Consider the following 26,446-nt stretch of genomic DNA (forward strand, 5'->3'; position numbering starts at 1 on the left):
CCAATAAAAAAAATAATAAATAGGCTTTCTATGGCCCACTATCTGAGAGAGAGAGATGGCACGCTTAGGACTGGCACACAAGCCCAAAGGCCAATATTAATCTCCCACTGATTGATTTATTGATTTTTTCAGGTAGATTTTGGAACCCAAATCAAGCAAAAAAATAAATAGGCTTTCTATGGCCCACTGAGAGATGGCACACACAGGAGTAAGGAGTGGCACACAAGCCCTGAGGCCAATATTTTTCTCCCACTGATTGATGTAGTGATTTTTTCAGGTAGATTTTAGAACCCAAATCAAGCAAAAAAATAAATAGGCTTTCTATGGCCCACTGAGTGAGAGATGACACAGACAGGGATGGCACTCTAGCAGAAATGCCAATCTTAATCTCCCACAAAAAAAAAAAAAAAGGAACTGTCCTTCAATTACTATCCCCCTGCAGTAATCTCAGCTAGGTATGGCAGGCAGCAATAAGGAGTGGACTGATGCACAAATTAAATAAAAAGTGTGGACAAACAAACAAGATAGCTGTGCAGAAAGGAAGGAACAAGAGGATTTGTGCTTTGAAAAAAGCAGTTGGTTTGCACAGCGGCGTACACACAGCAATGCAGCTATCAGGGAGCCTTCTAGGGCAGCCCAATGAGCTACAGCGCTGAGGGGAAAAAAAAAAAAAAATGTAGCTTCCACTGTCCCTGCACACCGAAGTTGGTGTTGGGCAGTGGAAATCGCTACAGCACAAGCGGTTTGGTGGTTAATGGACCCTGCTTAACGCTATCCCTGCTTCTGACGAAGCGGCAGCAACCTCTCCCTAGGCTCAGATCAGCAGCAGTAACATGGCGGTCGGCGGGAACGCCCCTTTATAGCCCCTGTGACGCCGCGGACAGCAAGCCAATCACTGCAATGCCCTTCTCTAAGATGGTGGGGACCAGGACCTACGTCATCACGCTGCCCACACTCTGCGTTTACCTTCATTGGCTGAGAAATGGCGCTTTTCGCGTCATTGAAACGCGACTTTGGCGCGAAAGTCGCGTACCGCATGGCCGACCCCGCACAGGGGTCGGATCGGGTTTCATGAAACCCGACTTTGTCAAAAGTCGGCGACTTTTGAAAATGTTCGACCCGTTTCGCTCAACCCTAGTAAAGAATCCACGTCTGTTATTATGCTTAAACATTTTTTCCTCCAAACGCAGAGGATGCCCCCTTGTCCCTGTTTCAGGTCTATGATTAAAAAGATCATCAGAAAGGTCTTTGTACTGTCCCCTCATATATTTATACATTAAAATAAGATCACCCCTTAGTCTTCGTTTTTCCAAACTAAATAGCCCCAAGTGTAATAACCTATCTTGGTATTGCAGACCCCCCAGTCCTCTAATAACCTTGGTCCGCTCTTCTCTGCACCCGCTCCAGTTCAGCTATGTCTTTCTTATACACCAGAGACCAGAACTGTGCACAGTATTCTAAGTGTGGTCGAACTAGTGACTTGTATAGAGGTAAAATTATGTTCTCCTCATGAGCATCTATGCCTCTTTTAATGCATCCCATTATTTTATTTGCCTTTGTAGCAGCTGCCTGACACTGGCCACTGAATATGAGTTTGTCATCCACCCATACACCCAGGTCTTTTTCATTGACGGTTTTACCCAGAGTTTTAGAATTAAGCACATAATTATACATCTTATTACTTCTACCCAAGTGCATGACCTTACATTTATCCCCATTAAATCTCATTTGCCATTTATCAGCCCAAGCTTCTAGTTTACATAAATCATCCTGTAATATAAAATTGTCCTCCTCTGTATTGATTACCCTGCAGAGTTTAGTGTCATCTGCAAATATTGAAATTCTACTCTGAATGCCCCCTACAAGGTCATTAATAAATATGTTAAAAAGAAGAGGGCCCAATACTGACCCCTGTGGTACCCCACTGCTAACCGCAACCCAGTCCGAGTGTGCTCCATTAATAACCACCCTTTGTTTCCTATCCCTGAGCCAGCTCTCAACCCACTTGCACATATTTTCCCCTATCCCCATTATTCTCATTTTATGTATCAACCTTTTGTGTGGCACCGTATCAAAAGCTTTTGACAAGTCCATATACGCTACGTCCACTGGGTTCCCTTGGTCCAATCCGGAACTTACCTCTTCATAGAAACTGATCAAATTAGTCTGACATGAACGGTCCCTAGTAAACCCGTGCTGATACTGGATCATGAGGTTATTCCTCTTCAGATACTCCAGTATAGCATCCCTTAGAATGCCCTCCAGGATTTTACCCACAGTAGAGGTTAAGCTTACTGGCCTATAATTTCCGAGTTCAGTTTTTGTCCCCTTTTTGAATATTGGCACCACATTTGTTATACGCCAGTTATTTATTTAAATAATTTAAAAAAACGCATGAGGACACCTCTGTTCTTGATACCTAACCTCGCTGATGACTGAGGGTTGCAGCCCCCAGTTGTCAGTTTTGCCTGGCTGGTTATAGAAAATAGAGGGGAACCCACGCCTTTTTTTTTCTTTCAATTATTTATTTATTTACAACGCAGGTGGTGGGTGAGGAATACTCCCATCAGCCGCTCCTGCTCATTGTTATCTCTTGAATACATCTCTCATCATTCTCCCTTGGTCACGCTGATCACAGGCAGAGCAAGGGAGAGGGATGAGAGCATCTTCAGCACCTGGCACCATGGGGCAGCACTTACTGTAGTGCTTCTTCCCAAGCACCCGTCCATGTGGTACTGATGCAGCACACAGTTGCAACACATGTGCCGCAAGTATTACACACATGGATGCACAGACCCTGTCATCTCCGGTACCTTTTTTTACGGTACTGGAAATATCAGGACGTGTGAAACGGCCTAAGTCTGTTTCAGTAGGCTCCACAATCATAGGGAAGACTGTTGACTTGACAGTTATCAAGAAAACAGTCACTAACACACTCCACAAGGATGGTAAGCCACAAAAGGTCATTGCTAAAGAAGCTGGATGTTCACAGAATGCTGTATCCAAGCATATTAATGGATAGTTGAATGGAAGGAAAAAGTGTGGTAGAAAAAGGTGCGCAACCAACCGGGATAACCGCAGCCTTAAAAAGATTATTTAGAAAAGGCCATTCAAAAATTTGGGGGAGATTCACAAGGGGAGAACAGCTGCTGGAGTCATTGTTTCAAGAGCCACCACGCACAGATGTATCCAGGACATGGGCTACAAGTGTTGTATTCCTTGTGTCAAGCCACTCACAACCAATAGATAATGCCAGAAGGTTCTTACCTGGGCCAAGAAGAAAAAAACTGAACTATTTCTCCGTGGTCTCTTCAGATGAAAGTAAATTTTGCATTTCATTTGGAAATCAAGGTCCCAGAGTCTGGAGGAAGAGTGGAGAGGTACACAATCCAAGCTGCTTGAGGTCTAGTGTGAAGTTTCCACAACCAGTGATGGTTTGGGGAGCCATATCATCTGCTGGTGTAGTTCCACTGTGTTTTATCAAGACCAAAATCAGCACACCAATCTGCCAAGAAATTTTAGAGCACTTTATGCTTCCCTCTGCCGACAAGCTTTTTGGAGATGGAAATTTCATTCTCCAGTATGACTTGGCACCTATCCACACTGCCAAAAGTACCAATACCTGGTTTAACAACAACAGTATCACTGTGCTTGATTGGCCAGCAAAATCGCCTGACTTTAACCCCATAAAGAATCTATGGGGTATTGTCAAGAGGAAGATGAGAGACACCAGACCCAACAATGCAGACAAGCTGAAGAAACTTGGCCTTCCATAACACCTCAGCAGTGCCACAGGCTGATCACCTCCATGCCATGCAGCATTGATGCAATAATTGATGCAAAGGGAACCCCAACCAAGTAGTGAGTGCATTTACTGAACATACATTTCAGTAGGCCAACATTTTGGATTTTAAAATCATTTTTCAAGCTGGTGTTATACAGTATTCTAATTTCCTGAGATAATGACTTTGGGGTTTTCATTGGCTGTAAGCCATAATCATCAACATTAACATAAATAAACACTTGAAATAGATCACTCTATTTGTAAAGACTCACTATCCAACAACCCTAATGTTTTGACACCTTTCACTCTCTCCTCAGGCTTAAGGCACAAGCCCCTATCACAGACATCTGTGCTGATGACCTGGCCTCCCACTTTATAGAGAAAATAGATAATAATCCATCCGGAAATCCTCTCCCAGCCACCAGGTGCCGTGACTCCCATCCCTCCCTACATTTCCCCTGGCTCACTCTCCAGATTTGATCCCTTCACAGAAGAAGAAGTCTCCAGTCTCCTATTTTCTTCTCATCCGACTACATGTACTACTGACCCCATTCCTTCACATTTCCTCTAGTCTCTCTCTCCAGTCCTCACTACTCACCTAACTAAAATCTTTAATCTCTCCCTCTCCTCGGGCATTTTACCCTCCTCCTTCAAACAATCTATCATTACTCCATTATTAAAGAAACCCGCCCTCGACTCATTCTGCACAAACAACTACAGACCAGTCTCCAATCTCCCCTTCATCTCTAAACTCTTGGAGCACCTTGTCTACTCCCGCCTTACCCGTTACCTCTACACTCATTCCCTCCTAGACCCTTCACCGTCCGGCTTACGCCCCCACCATTCGACAGAAATAGCACTCATCAAAGTGACCAATGACCTTCTGACAGCAAAATGTAACAGTGACTAGTCTTTGCTCATTCTTCTGGCCTCTGACCACCATCTCCTACTCTCCAGGCTTCAGTCACTTGACATTAAGTACACTGCCCTCTCCTGGTTCTCTTGCTATCTTTCTGACCACTCCTTCAGTGTTTTGCTCGCTGACTCCACTTCATCCACTCTTCCTCTCATTGTTGGGGTACGTCAAGGCTCAGTCCTTGTCCCTCTTCTCTTCTCTCTCTACAAGGCCCCAATTGGACAGGCCATCAGCCGATTTGGCTTTCAGTACCATCTTTATGCTGATGACACACAACTATACACGTCATTCCCTGACATTACCACTGCTGTACTACAGAACACCAGTGACTGTCTGTCCGCAGTCTCCAACATCATGTCCGCCCTCTATCTGAAACTCAACCTCTACAAAACTGAACTTCTCCTGCACCCGCCATCTACTACCCTCCCTAAATCTGACATTGCCCTCTACATGGGTGGCACCATAATAACACCCCAGCAGCAGGCGCACTGTCTGGGTGTTATGTTTGGCACAAATCTCTCCTTCACCTCCTATATACAATCTCTTGCCCACTTTTGCCGCTTACACCTAAAGAACATCTCTAGAATCCGCCCTTTTCTCACCATGGAAACAATACCCTCACTGTCGCCTTGATTCATTCATGCCTTGACTAATGTAACACTCTATCAATTGGCCTCTCCCTTTCTCGACTTTCCCCTCTCGAGTCCATCCTTAATGCAGTAGCCAGGGTCATCCATCTGGCTAATCGATACTCAGACGTGTCCGCTCTTCGTCAGTCTTTACACTGGCTGCCCATTCACTACTGGATCCAATTCATAGGACTTGTTCTCACCCACAAATTTCTCTGTCCGCACCCCCTTACATCTCCTCCCAAATTTCTGCCGATCGCTGTGCTTTGGAAAAGACTTTTGACTAAACTCTGCAATAATCCATACCTCCGACTCCCGACTCCAAGACTTTTCCCACACTGTGCCAATCCTCTGGAATGCTCCACCAGAAGAAATTAGGACCAGCCACAACTTGCACAGATTTAGGCGCTCCCTCAAAACACATTTGTTCACAGCGGCCTATCACGTTCTTTAATCAAAGTCATTTTATGTGTAAGTGTGTGTGTAGCCCATTCACTATCTCTATCTATCCCCCACTCACTCAAGATGGCTGGACCATCATTGTAAATACACACCTGTACTTTATATCTCCCCCACCTTATTGTAGATTGTAAGCTCTCACGAGCAGGGTCGTTTTATTTTGCTTTAATTATTGTATTGTTAACGTTGTTACTTATGACTGTTGTGTTTGAAACTGTTAATCTGTAAAGCGCTGCGGAATATGTTGGCGCTATGTAAATAAAGATTAGTATTATTATTAATGACTATATAATATATGAGTTTCACTTTTTGTATTGAAGAACTGAAATAAATTAACTTTTTGATATTCTAAATTAGTGTGAAGCACTTGAAAGCTACTGCAATGGCTTACATATGAGATAAGCGATGCAGCAAATCAGAAGAGCTATACTACATTTCTAATTGGAGGTATTTGCTAATATTATTCTTAACAAATGACAAAACTTTTCCTGTCCTTAGCAATGTTAATCACGAACAGCACACTGATTGTACACTGATGCCATCTGTGAGCTGTCCATGATTTTCACAGAGCCATTGACTTGCATTGGTACTTTGCATCCATGAATCCGCTAGAAAAAGATGACTTTTGCAGTCCGCAAAAAAAAACAGGGAAATGTGAACAGCCCCATGGGCTATAAAAGGCACATGTTACAAACATGAAAATCATGATATAATGCACTATGAGAAAAAATGAATGCCATAATGAAGCCTAATACTGACAGACTTTATCTTGTATTGGCTATATAAATAGTGCAGGGTATTAATAATGTGACAAAAGAGTTGCATGTTTAAAGTTCCCTTATGTGACTAATAAATACTGTAAGAATAATAAGAAAGAAATACATCATCATTTATCTCACAAGATTAAAAATGTAAAAAAGTGATAAAATTGTCATTGATTAAAAAAAATATCAAAAAGTTAAATGTATCCCAAAGTGGTACCAATCAAAACAAAACCTTGTTATGCAAAAATAAAGCCCTCATTAAGCTCTCAGAATGTGATGTAAACAAATTATTTAAAAAACAAAACGAGAAATTGTTATGCAAAACTAGTTAAACATCAAGAATGACATAACTTGGACATCACTGTAATTATATTGACCAGCACTGTAAAACTATGTCATTATTTATCCCCAAAAGTACAAAGAAAGAATTGCAGTTTTATATTCATCCTGCTTACAAGAAAAGTTGAATAAAAAGTGATAAAAAGTCAAACGTACCCAAAAATGGGTATCAGTAAAATCTACAGCTTGTCCTGGAAAAAGAAAGCCCTCAAACATACCTGTACATGAATAATATAACCAGATCACACAAGGCTGTATGCATGAGCCAAACCTCACTTTTACAGTAAAAGTGTCCATGGAGCTTCAGAGAGAGGAACATAGATTTCCCAGACAACGGTCAGTTAGTATATCACCGCACCTACACTACATTACGTGCACATTTACACAGGTTTTGGCATGCAAAGTTTGATGGGAGCACTTCTTTAATAATACTAAATGGTGAATAGCGTTTAAAAATAAAGCAAAAAAAATGCAGAATTACTGTTTTTTTGTTAATTGCACGTCCCAAAAAGTGTAATAAAAATTGATCAATAAGTCACATATACCATTGAAACACTACATTTTCTAATGCAAATAAATTAGCCCTTTTAAAGTTCCGCATCCAGACAAACTTTAAATGTAATTGCTTTCAGGATATGGTGACAAAAACAATGTTTGTTTGTTTTTTTCAAACAGCCTATTTGTTGAATATAAGTAATAACACATACGTACATTAAACTACGGAAATTTGGTGTAGAACAGGCATTCAAATTTAGAGTTAATAAACATTAGGCATTAGATTGTATGTACCCCTAAATCATGCCACTGACATATACAACAGAACCTGCAAAGACCAAGCCCAAGTATAGTAGATACATGTACAAAAAATAACAAAGTTATGGCTCCTTGAACAGGACAATGAAAAAATGAAAAAACTGTGTGTACATTGAAGCCAAATAACGCCTGGTTCTTTATAAGAGTTTAAAGTGGTTGTCCACTCCTCAGACAATCCCTTCTCAATTACTATATTCTCTCATGTAAAATAAATCAGCCTACACTCACCACCGGTGTCAACGCCGTTCCATCGATGTGTGTGCCGAAGCGCTTGTGATGTTGTTATGCTTCATGAGACACAGGGTTTCCCACAATATAGGCTTCACCATCATCTTTACACAGTCCAGCTCTTGACTAGAAGCTTTGTACAGAACTTCCAAATTCAGGAATAGCAATATATACATAATTAACCCCTTTACAACCTATGGAATATAGGTACATCATAGGCCACCTCCCTGTTTGGTGCAGGCTGTGGCACTGGGCCCGCTTTTTGTCATTCAAATGACAGTTGTTTTGATCAGCTGTCATATGCCCCTAACAGCCACGGGTGGAATTGCAATCCACCAGCGGCTGTTAATATTTCAAATGCCACTGTCATTCTCTAACAGTGGCAATTAACATGACCATGCCGGAAAAGCATTACAAACTGGATGTCATGACAGCCTGGGGTCTACAGAAGGCCCATGTGCCTATCATTGCAGTTTATTTATCCAAACATGAATATCTCTGATGAAGCACCGATGACAAACTGACCAAATACTAATTGGACAAAACACAGATGACACTCGTATCATTTTTTGGCGCATGCCAAACAAAACGGAAGTCTGAATGAGGCCTCATACTGATAGATTGTCTAATAGACCAAACTTCAGGCATGGTTTATTAGGCTTTGACCTATTAATTGAGCCAGAACAAACACTGGCAGCGCTCAATTCCCTCTGCTATACCTTTGCTAGCATGAGGTAGTAGAATTCTGTTAGGCAACAATAACCCTGAGATCATGATCCCGAAGTGAAGAGTCACTGGCTTTTCTTGTTGGAAAGTGGCACATCAATTAAGATGTGAAAAGCCTGTGAGCCGATGGTGTGCTGTTAAAAGTCCATGGGAATCCCATGGATTACAGCATAGCTTACTTCATATTCTTTATCCATTGCGTCTGGCTTGAGCAGAAAATCCGGGTATCCAATCATCACCAGCATGTGCTTCAGCTGCAAGGTGAAATGAGATTTGTTACCTACAGTACACTGATATATTGCAGCAAAACTGCGAGGGAATACGAGACATTTGTGCAGAAGAATGTCGAGACTGGATAAAGTGGTGAAAACTCGCAGCTGTGATGATAAATACTGCAATATAAGGACTGGGATTTTGCAGTTTACCTTGGCCCTTGCAGCTTCTTTGGTCTCTTTGTCCATCCAGTCTAACTCATCCAGCCTGTTGTCTAGTATATACTTAATGTCTTCAACAAGTTGTTGCACCTGCACAAAGTAAAAATAACATAAACCAATATTAAACCTCAACCTGAAAGTTCGTCTTGAAGAATATAATTGAGGAGAAAAAAACGAAACCAGACCTACTGGAGGAAGATCAGAGCTTCAAGCAACTCATACAAGGGTATATCTTGGACGAGTGCCTTCTGATGTTTTACAATGGGGCAGTGCAGATCTATGTCTTTTTTCTACAGACCTAATGGGTCTGTGGAAAGAATCGCAGCATGTTCAGAGTGGCCAAAAGACCCCCAGTAGAAGGAGTTGAATAGAGTGGCTGGCAATGCGTGCGCCTTGCTGCTCCATTATTATTTGGTTGTATCTGATAATCAGGATCAGGTAACCACATAAACAAATATTGCAAACGCTGTTGTTTTTTTCTCATTTTTGACTACCCTTTTTGTGGACAAATATAAGCATGTTTAGTTACCTTAGTTTTGCTGGATGATGAGAAATACTCTTCTACAAACAGGGCTCCCAGTGCCATCCCAAAATGTTTATTGGCTTGTGTAAGGCAGATTTTTCCCAGCTCCAGCTGTTTCTCTGAACCCTCCATCTCCTTAGACAACTCGTGAAGTGCATCTCGGAAAGGAGTGGTAAGATGCTCACTCAGGACTACTACAAGTCGCCATAGCATGTAATTGTGTATGACACTGCAAGGAACCAAATAAAGGTTGATACCTCCTAGGTACAAAGGTCAAAATATTACTAAAGATAAAATTTGACAGAACTACAGATTTGGGGCAAATATTCATTGAAACTGACTTTGTCACAGTGGTAACTCGCACACATTTGCAGTGCCATGCTCCTCTCTGCTTTGTAGCTCTGCTTATCCTCATGTCAGGCCGCCGCGCTGACTCCTCATGCAGCACCTCCAAGTCTGCTGCATATCCCTGATGTCTCCACATCCTATAATGGGGCACGGCCAGATCCTGTTGGAATTTAACCCTACTGTGTCTTGCAGGGTTTGGATTCCCCAGCCAATCACCAACCAGAAGGTGCTATCTCAGGCAGTGACGCCCTCCACACTTCTCCTGAGCTTAGGGTCTAGTGTCTTTTATTACTAGTGGCCTGCTAAGGTGTATCTCTGCTATTGTCCCAGCTTGTCTACTCATCTGTTCTGATCTCACCGTTCCTGACACCTGCTATGTTTGTGAACACGTGCTGCCTGCCCTGACGACGGATTGTCTAACTACTCTTCTGTCTTGTCCCTCTGTACCTCGTACATCTGCTCTGATCCGTGAGTCAGCTGCTGCATATCAGGACACTGCCCTGGAATGACACCTGGTAACTCTCCCGTGGCCCAAGCCTAACCTCACATCAGAGGCACTAGTGAAGATCAGGTAGCCACTTTGTCACGCCGCTCCAGGGTAAGCCCAGCTAGTGGCGCAGTGGGTCCACATCCACCAGCATTACAGACTCATTTTTATGAGCCCCTTGTGGCTAGACATTTGGCATATTCAATCAACAAATTAATTAGAACCTTTTATTATCCTAGTAATTACAATGACTTATGAGTAATCTAGTTTCCTACAGAATTGCACATGTGCATGGAAGTAATAAGAGAGATTCCACATGGAATGGAAAGGTTTTCTTAGAAAACCCTAGACAGCACTTTCTTAAAATTAAACTTGTATTATTTCCTTGATTTGTAGAAACCAGTGTACCTTACATTAGAAAGAGTTGTTATAAGAAGATTCCTTAAACATTATTCCATGGCAGCACATCATGTATACAGCATCGTCTTATTTCTACTTCTGCAGGAATATGCAGTAGAGGTATACATAAAGTAATGTAATTGTTTTTCTTGCTGCATTACAATTCCAGCACTTGCATTGAGTACAGGCACATTGTGTAGCTCCTCTGCTCAGACAATTACTATGAAACTCAAAACATTGAAATTCAGAACACAGCAAACCCTCACTAGATCAATGACCATTAGCGTAATGTTCCATCCATAGAGTCCAGTCTGGAAGAGACTGTGGCATGTCAGCTATGCGTCCGCCCAGGGCTGTGTATGACATTAAAGGGAAGGAAGAAGATACAGAGAGGAATAATGATTGAGATGGGGGCTGGAAAGCAAAAGACGCCGGTCACCAGCAGAACGTGAATGCAGAGGGAATTGATCAGAAAACAGAAAAAAAGGGGAATACATTTAAATGATATGGTTAAGGACAATAAAAGATTGAGTGAATTGAGCAACCCCTACCCAAAATAAACAAATAAATAAAAGTTCACATTATAAAACTTAATGAAACAAGTAATTTATACAGCTTCAATGAAGAGCAAGTCTACTTTTCAGAAATGAAATATATCAACAGGAGGCACTAATAGTCTAAGAAAAAAATTAAAATTTGGTTTGCCCATTCTTTTGAGCCCAAAGTGTGCTCTCCCTTGCTGTAAAAAGAACATCACTTCACATAAATTTGTAATTTTTAAAGGGACTCTGTCACCCCAAAAATCGTATATGAGCTAAGGCCACCGGCATCAGGGGCTTATCTACAGCATTCTGTAATGCTATAGATAAGCCCCCGATGTAATCTGAAAGGTAACAAAAACAGGTTATATTATACTCACCCAGGGGCGGTCCCGCTGCGGTCCGGTCCAATGGGCGTCGCGGTCCGAATCCGGAGACTCCCATCTTCATAGGATGACATCCTCTTCTTGTCTTCCTGCCACGGCTCCGGTGCAGGCGCACTTTGTCTGCCCTGTTGAGGGCAGAGCAAAGTACTGCAGTGCGCTGGCGCCGGGAAAGGTCAGAGAGGCCCGGCGCCTGTGCACTGCAGTGCTTTGCTCTACCCTCAACAGAGCAGACAAAGTACGCCTGTGCCGGAGCCATGCTGGAAGACAAAAAGAGGACGTCATCGTATGAAGATAGGAGGCGCCCGACCCGGACCGCGACGCCCATCGGACCCGAAACCAACCGGGACCGCCCCTGGGTGAGTATAATATAACCTGCTTTACAGAATGCTGTAGATAAGCCCCTGATGCCTGTGGCCTTAGCTCATATAAGATTTTTGAGGTGACAGATTCCCTTTAAAATTGGTGTAAATGCCGCTGGGTTTTCATATCTTACTTTCCTCTTCCCTTGCTTGTAGGGTGTTGTGGCCTCCCCTCTAGTTCCTCAGGAGGTACGAGAAACCCCTCAACTGCCTTTTAGGGAGTTAGGTCCGAGGTGGTGTTTTCACAGTTGTGCTGCTAAGTCCTTTCTAGTCAGTACAGGGACCAGTTGGATGAAGGTGCGGCATCTCCCTGTGTTTGAACTTTCCTTTTTCCGTTTCCCATTTGTGAGTGTATCCACTTTCATTACATTATAGCTAGCCCATTAGTGCATTCTGAGGTGTCAGAATGGATCTAGTAAATGCCCTGGCTGCACAATTGCAGTCTTTATCCTTGGAGACTGTGAACATCAAGCATCAATAACAGCTCGCATGTTCTGCTGTCCTGAAGCATTCAGACCTACAAAGCATTATAGTTGAACCCCAGGTTAAGTTCTAAGTAGCTTTGATGGGGACACTAGTAAGTCCTTGTTTTTTTCTACCTCATGTAAATTTATATTTTCACCTATGTTCTATCTCCACTGGGTTCGAGAGTCAACAATTAGGCATTGTTTTGTCTTCACTTCATAAAGATCCACAGGCTTGATAATTTTCTTTGCCTGAGGATTCCCTGGTATTTTCCTCTGTTGAGGCATTTTTCTTGGTTCTTGGCCTCATTTATAACGAACCTGACAAAGTTGCTGTGGCTAAATCCATGATCCAAAAGTTAGCTCAGAGAGGCCATACAGCTGAGGAATATAGCTCAGAGTTTAGACGCTGGGCAGTAGAGACCTCCTGGAATGACCTGGTACAGTTTTACATAGACACCCCCTGTCTACATGGAAATTCTAGGAAATCCGTATTTTTTTAAGGAGAATTGTGCTCCAAATAGAGCTTCGTGTGGCTACTATACAGCCACATATGGGGTATTTCCACGTTCAGCAGAAATTGTGTGACAAATTTTGGTGTAATTTTTACCTATTTCTCTTTGTGAAAATATAAAATCTGGGGCTAAAACAAAATTTTTGTGGTAAAAATGTAATTATTTTTTCTCGTCTTGTTACTTCTCTTAGACAACCGTAACACATGCGGGAATTGCCTAACAAACATTGTCTAGCAGCCACGAATCATGCAGCCGTGGGGACTTGATTCTTTGGTTGCTGCGTTTTTCTCATTCACTTGAACGGGTAAAAAACGCTGCAAAAAAGCTGAAAGATTAAGAATTTAAATGTCACAGATTTGAAACGACTTCAAATCTGAACAGTAAAAAAGCAACATGTGCATGAGACTTCAGAAAACTCATCCCATTTGCTGGGACAGTAAAATGCTGAATTTTTACCAGACAAAAATGTGTGGGAAAAACACAAGAAAATGTGGCAAAAACTTGACGTGCAAGATTTTTATAAGAGTTACAGCCTCTTCAAGGCTATGTGCTTAGTTTACACTATTACTTTGGGCTGACAGATTCCCTTTCACTAACACTATGCTTTACCTTTACAAGAATGTCACTAGACATGAGACTTTCATTTGTCACTGTTTTGAAACCGATAAATCTATAGTTTTTGTGTACATGATTTTTAATAAATCTTTACAATAAAAATGATTTATTGAGAGATTAGCTTGTTATTGGGGAGGACATAGACAGAAAACCACCCTGTACAAGAACAATATATGGACCTCTGCAGTTTAATATCTCACCATAATCAACAATTCCTCCTGCCTTGAAAGTGGGCCCCTTTACTTCTTGTGGCTGCACAGGTTGCACCAATGCTATGTCTGCCCCCAGTTGTGATATACAATGACATTTAAGAGAGCAGAGCTTTACTTCAATTCATCATAAACACAGTTGTCAGGTTGATCTCTCTTTACAATGATTATTTCAATACTTCTGCTCTCAGTTGGTCATTATATCCCGTGGCATAACTGTCGGTGGTGCAGAGGTAGAAGACAATGTAGGTCATGGTGCCTAAAGGACCCCCAAGGGCCCTCTGTCACATAAGAAGACACCACTATAATAAATTCTATATAATTCTTGGGAGCCCGTTATAGATTTTGCATTTTGGTTAGTTTAGGTTATGTCTTTGGTTGCTCTGCTACCATCCTTTTCGTCAATAGAAGTTAGGATTCTGTTCCTAGTCTCCAAAGCAGAATCTTATTAAGTTTCCTCTCTCATCTCTTCTTACTAACTTACACATATGCTTTTATTCAGCCTGTGACTTGTAATGGTGGTTGTAGCTGATGGATTGCTCCCTGACTCACCAGGGTTAAATGTATTTGATGCTTATGTATGTGGTAAAGGTCTGATACCCACTGGGGATGCAGTTGGCCGGGACAGGATTAGCTGTAGTAGCCAGCCAGTTTGGCAGGGGGAACTGAGAGTTATTGCAATTGCAAGAAGTGACAGTTAGTCTGTGTGAGGGTAGCAATGAGTAAAGTAGCTGATCTGAGGCTGCTAGGGACAGCATAAGCCTAATACTCAGGGCACTGGATTGCCACAACTAGCCTTCCATGTGATTCCCTCTAATGGCCTGGGGCAACCTCGAGATTGATGTGAGAGTCAAGAGGCACACTTAGCTTGTGAAGCTACAGGGAAAGATGGACTCAGACTACATAGGGAAGAAGGTATTGCAATATGAATATACTGCTAGAGGTTAGGAAGATTCCCTAGGGCGAAGAAAGCTAAATGGAGGGACGTGCCACCTATACCGAGAACCAGGGCTGAAGTTGAATCTGGTACCTGTGGGAAAGATGACAATCCTTTGGGCCTTATCCTTTGCCTCTGCTTGAAAATCCTGTACAGATTGCCATTCACAAAGTAAAAGTTTATTTTCTATGAATCCAGTGTCTCCTGGATTATTTGCTGCCCTGGTTCCCGAAGAGGATTCCTGGAGTCAGAAAAGGTCTGCAGGCCAGAAGTAAGTTGAAAGCACCACATACCTAGCAGCACACCAGGACTGAAACACACCTTGTCTGTAGGATGCCATAGAGAGTGGGGACAGAAGCTTGCCCACGACTACCTTGCTTGGGCATCTTACAGACCTACAGCTATTTCCTGCACTCTTGCCTCCAGGACTTCTCCTATGCTGCAGCTATCCTATGTAGGATTCTTAGTTTTATGGTTGGGCATGAATAGACAAACAATTTTTAATAAAAAACCTTCACAATTTTAAAGTACCCCTTTGATGTACAATAAGAAATTGTATTGTGGTACCGTGTTAGCCAGAAAAATAGATGTGAATACTTTTCTTCCCAATGATGACAAAAATATTCTAGGAGTGATACCTTTATTGGCTAAACAGAAAATAATATGTTTGCAAGCTTTCAGAGCACAGAGGCGCCTTCTTCAGGCAGATTACAAATAGATTAATAAAAAATATGTTTGCAAGCTTTCATAGCACAATGGCTCCTTCTTCAGGCAAGATTACAAATAGATTAATAAGAAAAACTCACATTTAAAGAATACTACAGTAGGACATTTGTTAGGGGGTGGGAAGTGTGATGCCTTCTAAAGATAAGCCGAGGAAATCAAATTAGGCATTTTCTTACAAATGGAGAGGCAATCGGAATAATGTTCTTAGTTATCTGGAGTATGTCAGGTGGAGGTATGAATTGTATCCATGTAGTGACTCATAAATGCAGGTGTTAAATTGAGTCCTAGTGTCAAAGAATTGAACATCTTCATAAGTTTGAATTCCCAAATTTTTCTTTCCCTGTCATCCTTATAGTAACCTTTTAGTATTAAGACTTTTAAATCTGTCATACTGTGTCCCGGTCCAGAGAAATGTTTTCCCACAGGTGTGTCCATTTCATTTTTGATGTGTGTCTGTGTTGATTCATCCTAGCTTATGTTTTTTGGTTGGTTTCCCCAATATAGATACTTCCAGGGCACCTCGTACATTGTATCATGTACACCACGTTGGAGGATGTACATGAAAAGGAACCCATGACCTTATAGTCCTGATTTGTGTTTGGTACGCAAACTATATTTGTTGGTAATATGTGGGTACAAGTTTTGCATTTTTTATTGTTACATGGGAATGTGCCCGTCACTGATGGTGATGACAGGACACTTCTGACGAGGAGATTCCTTAAGTTAGGGGGCTGTTTGTAGGAGAGAAGTGGTAGTTCTGGGAATATGTCTTTCAATTTGTGATCTCTATGGAATATGGGTTGGAGATCAGCACCAATTTTCCTTAGGATGCTCATGTTGGGGTTGTATGTGACCACAAGAGGTACCCTGTTGTTATCCTCTCTCAGTTTGTAATCCAGGAGGTTGTTTCTTGGGATCCTTGTAGCCCTGTGGATCTGCTCATCTATTACCAGTGGATGGTATCCTTGTTGTAGGAATGTATTCCTCAGTGATCGCAGCTGTAGTTCCCTGTCTTTACTGTCTGAACAGATCCGAATATACCTCCGAGCTTGACTGTAGAAGGAGCCACTGTGCTCTGAAAGCTTGCAAATATATTATTTTTTGGTTAGCCAATAGAGGTTTCACTCCTAGAATATTTTTTTCATCATTGGGAAGAAAAGTATTCACATCTAAAGTACCCCTTTGATATTTTGGAACTTAAAATTTAATATATTGCAAAGTTGCACTTCTTATTACAGCATAACATAAGTTATTTTTATATTACATTGGAGGACCTAGCTCTAAAAGGCCCAAAACCATGTGAACATCTAATAAGAGAAAAACAGCTGTCTGTGGATAGAAATTATGTCCTTCACTCGTTGCCTACATCTTGCTCCTATGGCTGTGTATAAATCAGTCTGCATCTCCACACATAGGTAATGCCAGAAGGCACAAATATGTTGCTGCGCTATGCTTTCTAGCTCCAGATTTAATCTTGTATTTTTTTAAGTTGTTTTTGTCAAAGCAGGCACAGAAATTTTTTATTACCAAGCCATGTAGATTGCTGCAAGCCAAATAACAGCAGATAGAAATATAACAGTAATTAAATAGGAATAAACTATACTAAACAGAGCAGAATTTTAAGTATAGGCTTCGGGTCTATATGGTCATCGCTATTAATTTATGCCTATCAACTTATAATGCATAAATTCTATCTTTAAGGGAATCTAGTTTTTAATAAATATAGGGCAGGCATAATAAAAGTAAAACTAATACGCTGACAATTGATATTGATTGTGGTGATGTAATCTGGATAGTGATTCATAAAATCCAAAGACATAAATAGAAAATGACAAATGATGAGACAAAGGCCTGGCGCTTGACTATTGTTTGTTGCTACATGATTTTGAAGAAGCTGCAAGAAGCCATTGACTTTTAGGAATCAACTTCTTAGCAGTCTCACTTCGGCCATGTACTCCAGGCAAAACATCCCCACCTCTGATGCGTACTCCGACGTAGGAGGAATCCCAGCCATAGACCAACATGTGGACACCTTGTTGATTGAAATTGATTAATTGTAGATTTCTGTTAATTCAGTGGTGATCTAAATGTGCTTCACTAGAACTGCATAGGTTCTGAAACTGTAGTGTATGAAAGCTCATAGCTCGTCTCTGGATACTAACATTTGAGTGCTGATGGTGTATATTTTATCACAAACTTTTTAAAAGAGTTTGGTGTTTTTTTGGCATCAATGCTCATTAAATAGAAAACAAAGGCATATTCACATATTAGTAGCCTCGTGGATCCAATGCAGGCTATTCTCAAGGTCTGTGCTGGCTCAGAAATGATGCCTGTTCCATTTAGGAAGTCACTGGACTGCTGAAGCCTGTTATTGGCTGCAGCGGTCAGGTGAGTAGAAGAGCGTTTCATCAGATGTTTCCTCTTGAAGGAAGTAGCTTTCATAGAAAAGAGTATGATTTCTCTTAATAAAGCCATCAGTAGTGAAGCTCCTGAGGATACTAGATTGTGCTACACTAAGTCGCTTTTGTTATACATGTTTTGCACCTAATGAAGGTACTAGTTCAGGGTGCGAAACTGGTTACTTTTTAAACATTGTGATGCCTACTATTCTATGAAGAAGACATATGTTATATCTTCGACTTGGAATGAGACTTTTGCTACAATACTGTTCACAGTGCCATAAACCAGAGTCTCTCATTTTGCTAAACTGTGATTTTCACAAGACGGTTCTCCCCTATCAGTTGAGTACTATTCGCAGTCACCTGGTAGCTCTAAAATGGCTGCCACGAACAGGATTGGTGCAAGCTACTCTATTTCTCAGAACCTAGAGGTTGCCCTGGCCTTCTCCTTTTAACACCTGTACAGGGATCTGGACTTACCCATGGGTCTCTGGGCAAGGGCCATAACGTCAGCTGCTCTTCAATGATGCAAGCTGGCAAGAAGGATAGTCAGGTAGTTGTGTCAGATCCAGGTGGTATAGGCAGGAGAAGCGTCAATGAACTAGTCGAGGTCAGGGAACAGGATAAGTCAGGAAGAAACATCAGATGCACAGCACATAGGTAAAGCCAGGAAGCACACACATTGACTGGCCTTGGGAACTGGCTCTTAGGGGTTTATATAGTAACAGCCCCATCCAGTGCTGACAGTTGATAGAAACCAAACAATAGAAACAAATGAACAGGATTAACACCATAGCTGTTGGACAGGTCAGAACCACAAGACCAGGAATAACATAAGATTGATGCAACAAAGGAGCGGCAACACCAAGCGACTGAAGCAGAAACTGACAGAGATGTTACACCTCTTTGTACTGGGCAAAGGCACCAGTCATCCAAAAGTATTTTCTGCTATGCTTATAGCATTCCAGGTGGGAGTCAATTGGGACCGAACCTAAACAATCCAACATTATCCATACAATCCTGCCTATCAGAGATTTTATTTTCTACATAACTAGCTTGTACAATACTAGGTGTCTGAGTAAAAACCTAAAGCAGACAAAGCACAGTTAACAGCATTGATCCTTACCTTGTTGGTGTAGAGTGTATCATATCAGAAACCTTCTGCATGTAATCTGTGGCCAACACAACAACTTCTTCATCTTCAGAAAAGTTTTCATGAAATATTCTGTCCAGGAGACGTTTCCATTTAATCTAAAAGGAGCAATAAAATTGGACATGGTAGAAGAAGAAATGCTATTACTTTTGCCTGCAAATTTTGCACCCACAGCCACATATTCATTCGTAAACCTCATAAAACATAATCTAAAAATCATTAAAAAAAATTAAGAATAGTAATAATAAGTACCAGAGATTTTAATTATATTAACCACGAATTATCCTGATTTTGATTGCCTCTTGCTAATTACAACAGTTTTGGAATCCCTATCAACCAATCAGTGTGCATCCTGACCAGCTTTGCTTCTGGCCCCACATTATTTATTATGCTTTGCTTATGTAGCGCCATCATATTCTGCAGCACTTTACATGCATTATCATCACTGTCCCCATTGGGACTCACAATCTAAATTCACAATCATTATGGCTGTTGAAGTGTGAGGAGAAACCGGAGAAACACTTAATAGCACTTTAAAAGGTGTTGTCTTGTCTTGAAAGACCATTATTAATGCCCTACAAGGGTATTCTGTACTAGTAGAGGAGGTCCATCAATTGCAATGTCCATCAATTACCAGAAGTGAATAGCAGTTACATAGAGCATTTCTCTCTGGAGAAAATTACATTTGATTGCTCAGCTCTCCCGTAGCTTCTCGGCTGGCTGGTCCCTTACAGGACTGTTTTTAACGCCAATATGTACCTTGGTCATTTACAGAAATTGTTATGTATGTCAGTTCCTGAAACATTCTAAGCTATAGCTCAGAAGGATCTTCCATACTACTTCTTTCAAATAGATTTTCTTTAGCAGATTCCATGACACTGAAGGGTGATTGCGAATCATTTTCCTGCTAAACTAGTGAATTGTATTTCTATTTTGAAATATCTTTTTTTTTATAATGTTTTGGTAACTGTAGACTGAGAAAAGTGGAGGAAGAGACAAGTTATTTGTATGTAATGGAGTGGAACAAATCTTAGCTGCAGATCTTACTAGTCTCATAGGTTGTTTTAAGAGCAGTCACAACTATTTCTTACTTTTGAAGGCCTTAGTCTTCTGCATTTCATTGTTATAGGGAACCTGTCATGTTGGATAATGCTATTAACCTGCAGATATTGGGTATATCTGCAGGTAAACAATGTTATAAAGGTGCACTGTTACTGTACTAAAAGTATGGCACTCAGGAGAAAAATGAATTTTATTCCTCCCAGGAGCTGCTGGCTTTCAGCTATACAGGAGTGCCGCAACAGTCATCGCTCAAGGCACTTTAAACATGTCCTGACAGCTTGCTTTACACAGATGCACTGCAGATCCGCAGTCAGTCAAAATGTTGGGGCGTGCTTACAGTGCTGTGAGCGATGGCTGTAGCTGTTGTAATGCAACGGTATCCACATTGTGCAGCGATGAAGCAGTGACCCAGGAAAGTTCAAAGCAAAACATCTCTTTAATGTTTAACTCACAAAAACACAGCACATGATATATGGCACCCCAGCAGTCCGGTTGCCATAGTGGCATTGCCTCACTCACAGGGGGTGATGTCATGCCTGGAAGAAAAGATGCATCCCCTTTGCAGGTAACACTAGCATCCAACACTTTCCTGACTCCAGACCAGAAGGGGGAGCTCTAACACCTGATTTCAGGGGAGCTTCCTCATAAGTTCTAGTCTGGAGGCAGAGTTAGATAGTGTGAGTCTGGAGGGAGAGAAGTGAGGAGAGCCTGGGGAGTGGAGCTGTGACCAAGCTCCCCCAGAGCTGAGCACCAGAAAACCGGATGCCTGAGTCCGTGGTTACGTGGGTACTGAAGGCCTGACAGGTCTCCTGGCTCCATCTGACACCCAGAGGCACAGCAGCATACCAGAGCCCAGAGTGTTATGGCTGGCAATCAGGCAACACAGCGTGCAGTAATCAGCGCACATACAGAGATCTGGCAATAACCAAAAACAATAGGACGAGCTCTGAGACGTGGAATCTCTGTAGACTGCAGTACCTGATCTATCCTCACACAACTATAAGCAGCAGTGGATTGCGCCTATCACTACCTATGCAACTCGGCACTGCCTGAGGAGCTGACTAGCCTGAAGATAGAAATACAAGCCTGACTTACCTCAGAGAAATACCCCAAAGGAATAGGCAGCCCCCCACATATAATGACTGTTAGCAAGATGAAAAGACAAACGTAGGAATGAAATAGATTCAGCAAAGTGAGGCCCGATATTCTAGACAGAGCGAGGATAGCAAAGAGAACTATGCAGTCTACAAAAAACCCTAAAACGAAAACCACGCAAAGGGGCAAAAAGACCCACCGTGCCGAACTAACAGCACGGCGGTGCACCCCTTTGCTTCTCTGAGCTTCCAGCAAAAGTTAATAGCAAGCTGGACAGAAAAAACAGAAAACAAACTAGAAGCACTTATCTAGCAGAGCAGCAGGCCCAAGGAAAGATGCAGTAGCTCAGATCCAACACTGGAACATTGACAAGGAGCAAGGAAGACAGACTCAGGTGGAGCTAAATAGCAAGGCAGCCAACGAGCTCACCAAAACACCTGAGGGAGGAAGCCCAGAGACTGCAATACCACTTGTGACCACAGAAGTGAATTCAGCCACAGAATTCACAACAGTACCCCCCCCTTGAGGAGGGGTCACCGAACCCTCACCAGAACCCCCAGGCCGACCAGGATGAGCCACATGAAAGGCACGAACAAGATCTGGGGCATGGACATCAGAGGCAAAAACCCAGGAATTATCTTCCTGAGCATAACCCTTCCATTTGACCAGATACTGGAGTTTCCGTCTAGAGACACGAGAATCCAAAATCTTCTCCACAATATACTCCAATTCCCCCTCCACCAAAACAGGGGCAGGAGGCTCCACAGATGGAACCATAGGTGCCACGTATCTCAACAACGACCTATGGAATACATTATGTATGGAAAAGGAGTCTGGGAGGGTCAGACGAAAAGACACCGGATTGAGAATCTCAGAAATCCTATACGGACCAATAAAACGAGGTTTAAATTTAGGAGAGGAAACCTTCATAGGAATATGACGAGAAGATAACCAAACCAGATCCCCAACACGAAGTCGGGGTCCCACACGGCGTCTGCGATTAGCGAAAAGCTGAGCCTTCTCCTGGGACAAGGTCAAATTGTCCACTACCTGAGTCCAGATCTGCTGCAACCTGTCCACCACAGAATCCACACCAGGACAGTCCGAAGACTCAACCTGTCCTGAAGAGAAACGAGGATGGAACCCAGAATTGCAGAAAAATGGAGAGACCAAGGTAGCCGAGCTGGCCCGATTATTAAGGGCGAACTCAGCCAACGGCAAAAATGACACCCAATCATCCTGGTCAGCGGAAACAAAACATCTCAGATATGTTTCCAAGGTCTGATTGGTTCGTTCGGTCTGGCCATTAGTCTGAGGATGGAAGGCCGAGGAGAAAGATAGGTCAATGCCCATCCTACCACAAAAGGCTCGCCAGAACCTCGAGACAAACTGGGAACCTCTGTCAGAAACAATATTCTCAGGAATGCCATGTAAACGAACCACATGCTGGAAGAACAAAGGCACCAAATCAGAGGAGAAAGGCAATTTAACCAAGGGCACCAGATGGACCATTTTAGAAAAGCGATCACAGACCACCCAAATGACCGACATCTTTTGAGAAACGGGAAGGTCAGAAACGAAATCCATCGAAATATGTGTCCAAGGCCTCTTCGGGACCGGCAAGGGCAAAAGCAACCCACTGGCACGTGAACAGCAGGGCTTAGCCCTAGCACAAATTCCACAGGACTGCACAAAAGCACGCACATCCCGCGACAGAGACGGCCACCAGAAGGATCTAGCAACCAACTCCCTGGTACCAAAGATTCCTGGATGACCGGCCAGCACCGAACAATGAAGTTCAGAGATAACTTTACTAGTCCACCTATCAGGGACGAACAGTTTCTCGGCCGGACAACGATCAGGTTTATTAGCCTGAAATTTCTGCAACACTCTCCGCAAATCAGGAGAGATGGCAGACACAATGACTCCTTCCTTGAGGATACTCGCCGGCTCAGATAACCCCGGAGAGTCGGGCACAAAACTCCTAGACAGAGCATCCGCCTTCACATTTTTAGAGCCCGGAAGGTATGAAATCACAAAATCAAAACGAGCAAAAAATAACGACCAACGGGCCTGTCTAGGATTCAAGCGCTTGGCAGACTCAAGATAAGTAAGGTTCTTATGATCAGTCAAAACCACCACGCGATGCTTAGCACCCTCAAGCCAATGACGCCACTCCTCGAATGCCCACTTCATGGCCAGCAACTCTCGGTTGCCCACATCATAATTACGCTCAGCAGCAGAAAATTTCCTGGAAAAGAAAGCACATGGTTTGAACACTGAGCAACCAGAACCTCTCTGTGACAAAACCGCCCCTGCACCAATCTCAGAAGCATCAACCTCGACCTGGAACGGAAGAGAAACATCAGGTTGACACAACACAGGGGCACAGCAAAAACGACGCTTCAACTCCTGAAAAGCTTCCACGGCAGCAGAAGACCAATTAACCAAATCAGCACCCTTCTTGGTCAAATCGGTCAATGGTCTGGCAATGCTAGAAAAATTACAGATGAAGCGACGATAAAAATTAGCAAAGCCCAGGAATTTCTGCAGACTTTTTAGAGATGTCGGCTGGGTCCAATCCTGGATGGCCTGAACCTTAACCGGATCCATCTCGATAGTAGAAGGGGAAAAGATGAACCCCAAAAATGAAACTTTCTGCACACCGAAGAGACATTTTGATCCCTTCACGAACAAGGAATTAGCACGCAGTACCTGGAAAACCATTCTGACTTGCTTCACATGAGACTCCCAATCATCTGAGAAGATCAAAATGTCATCCAAGTAAACAATCAAGAATTTATCCAGATACTCACGGAAAATGTCATGCATAAAAGACTGAAAAACAGATGGAGCATTGGCAAGTCCGAACGGCATCACCAGATACTCAAAATGACCCTCGGGCGTATTAAATGCCGTTTTCCATTCATCTCCCTGCCTGATTCTCACCAGATTATACGCACCACGAAGATCAATCTTAGTAAACCAACTAGCCCCCTTAATCCGAGCAAACAAGTCAGAAATCAATGGCAATGGATACTGAAACTTAACAGTGATCTTATTAAGAAGGCGGTAATCAATACACGGTCTTAGCGAACCATCCTTCTTGGCTACAAAAAAGAACCCTGCTCCCAATGGTGACGACGATGGGCGAATATGTCCCTTCTCCAGGTACTCCTTCACATAACTGCGCATAGCGGTGTGTTCAGGTACGGACAAATTAAATAAACGACCCTTAGGGAATTTACTACCAGGAATCAAATCGATAGCACAATCATAATTCCTATGCGGAGGTAGGGCATCAGACTTGGACTCTTCAAATACATCCTGAAAGTCCGACAAGAACTCTGGGATGTCAGAAGGAATGGATGACGAAATAGACAAAAATGGAACATCACCATGTACTCCCTGACAACCCCAGCTGGTTACCGACATAGAGTTCCAATCCAATACTGGATTATGGGTTTGTAGCCATGGCAACCCCAACACGACCACATCATGCAAATTATGCAGTACCAGAAAGCGAATAACTTCCTGATGTGCAGGAGCCATGCACATGGTCAGCTGGGCCCAGTACTGAGGCTTATTCTTGGCCAAAGGTGTAGCATCAATTCCTCTCAACGGAATAGGACACCGCAAAGGCTCCAAGAAAAATCCACAACGTTTAGCATAATCCAAATCCATCAGATTCAGGGCAGCGCCTGAATCCACAAACGCCATGACAGAATACGATGACAAAGAGCACATTAAGGTAATGGACAAAAGGAATTTTGACTGTACAGTACCAATAACGGCAGAGCTATCGAACCGCCTAGTGCGTTTAGGACAATTAGAAATAGCATGAGTAGAATCACCACAATAGAAACACAGTCTGTTCAGACGTCTGTGTTCTTGCCGTTCTACTTTAGTCATAGTCCTGTCGCACTGCATAGGCTCAGGTTTACTCTCAGACAATACCGCCAGATGGTGCACAGATTTACGCTCGCGCAAGCGACGACCGATCTGAATGGCCAAGGACATAGACTCATTCAAACCAGCAGGCATAGGAAATCCCACCATTACATCCTTAAGAGCTTCAGAGAGACCCTTTCTGAACAAAGCCGCTAGTGCAGATTCATTCCACAGAGTGAGTACTGACCACTTCCTAAATTTCTGACAATATACTTCTACATCATCCTGACCCTGGCATAAAGCCAGCAGATTTTTCTCAGCCTGATCCACTGAATTAGGCTCATCGTAAAGCAATCCCAGCGCCTGGAAAAATGCATCAACATTACTCAATGCAGAATCTCCTGGTGCAAGAGAAAACGCCCAGTCCTGTGGGTCACCGCGCAAAAAAGAAATAATAATCAAAACCTGTTGAATAGGATTACCAGAAGAATGAGGTTTCAAGGCCAAAAATAGCTTACAATTATTTCTGAAGCTCAGGAACTTAGTTCTGTCACCAAAAAACAAATCAGGAATCGGAATTCTTGGTTCTAGCATCGATTTCTGATCAATAGTATCTTGAATCTTTTGTACATTTACAACGAGATTATCCATTGAGGAGCACAGAGCCTGAATATCCATGTCCACAGCTGTGTCCTGAAGCACTCTAATGTCTAGGGGAAAAAAAAGACTGAAGACAGAGCTAAGAAAAAAAAATTATGTCAGGATTTCTTTTTTCCCTCTATTGGGAATCATTGGTGTGGCTCCTTGTACTGTTATGGCTGGCAATCAGGCAACACAGCGTGCAGTAATCAGCGCACATACAGAGATCTGGCAATAACCAAAAACAATAGGACGAGCTCTGAGACGTGGAATCTCTGTAGACTGCAGTACCTGATCTATCCTCACACAACTATAAGCAGCAGTGGATTGCGCCTATCACTACCTATGCAACTCGGCACTGCCTGAGGAGCTGACTAGCCTGAAGATAGAAATACAAGCCTGACTTACCTCAGAGAAATACCCCAAAGGAATAGGCAGCCCCCCACATATAATGACTGTTAGCAAGATGAAAAGACAAACGTAGGAATGAAATAGATTCAGCAAAGTGAGGCCGATATTCTAGACAGAGCGAGGATAGCAAAGAGAACTATGCAGTCTACAAAAAACCCTAAAACGAAAACCACGCAAAGGGGCAAAAAGACCCACCG

At 42.6% G+C, this 26,446-nt stretch overlaps 1 protein-coding gene across 1 annotated transcript in view; it reads right to left on the minus strand.

The window, feature by feature from the left end:
* Window positions 1-26,446, minus strand: part of ECEL1 (endothelin converting enzyme like 1) — a 135,965-nt gene that overhangs the window by 39,193 nt on the left and 70,326 nt on the right. The window contains exons 6-9 of the mRNA XM_069727023.1: window positions 19,125-19,249; window positions 9,622-9,844; window positions 9,084-9,182; window positions 8,838-8,912 (exon numbers count right to left, since the gene is read on the minus strand). Coding sequence (XP_069583124.1) covers window positions 8,838-8,912; window positions 9,084-9,182; window positions 9,622-9,844; window positions 19,125-19,249 — 522 coding nt within the window. The remainder of the gene's footprint in view (window positions 1-8,837; window positions 8,913-9,083; window positions 9,183-9,621; window positions 9,845-19,124; window positions 19,250-26,446) is intronic.

Source organism: Ranitomeya imitator, chromosome 5 (genome assembly GCF_032444005.1).
Source record: "Ranitomeya imitator isolate aRanImi1 chromosome 5, aRanImi1.pri, whole genome shotgun sequence".
NCBI classification, from domain to species: domain Eukaryota; kingdom Metazoa; phylum Chordata; class Amphibia; order Anura; family Dendrobatidae; genus Ranitomeya; species Ranitomeya imitator.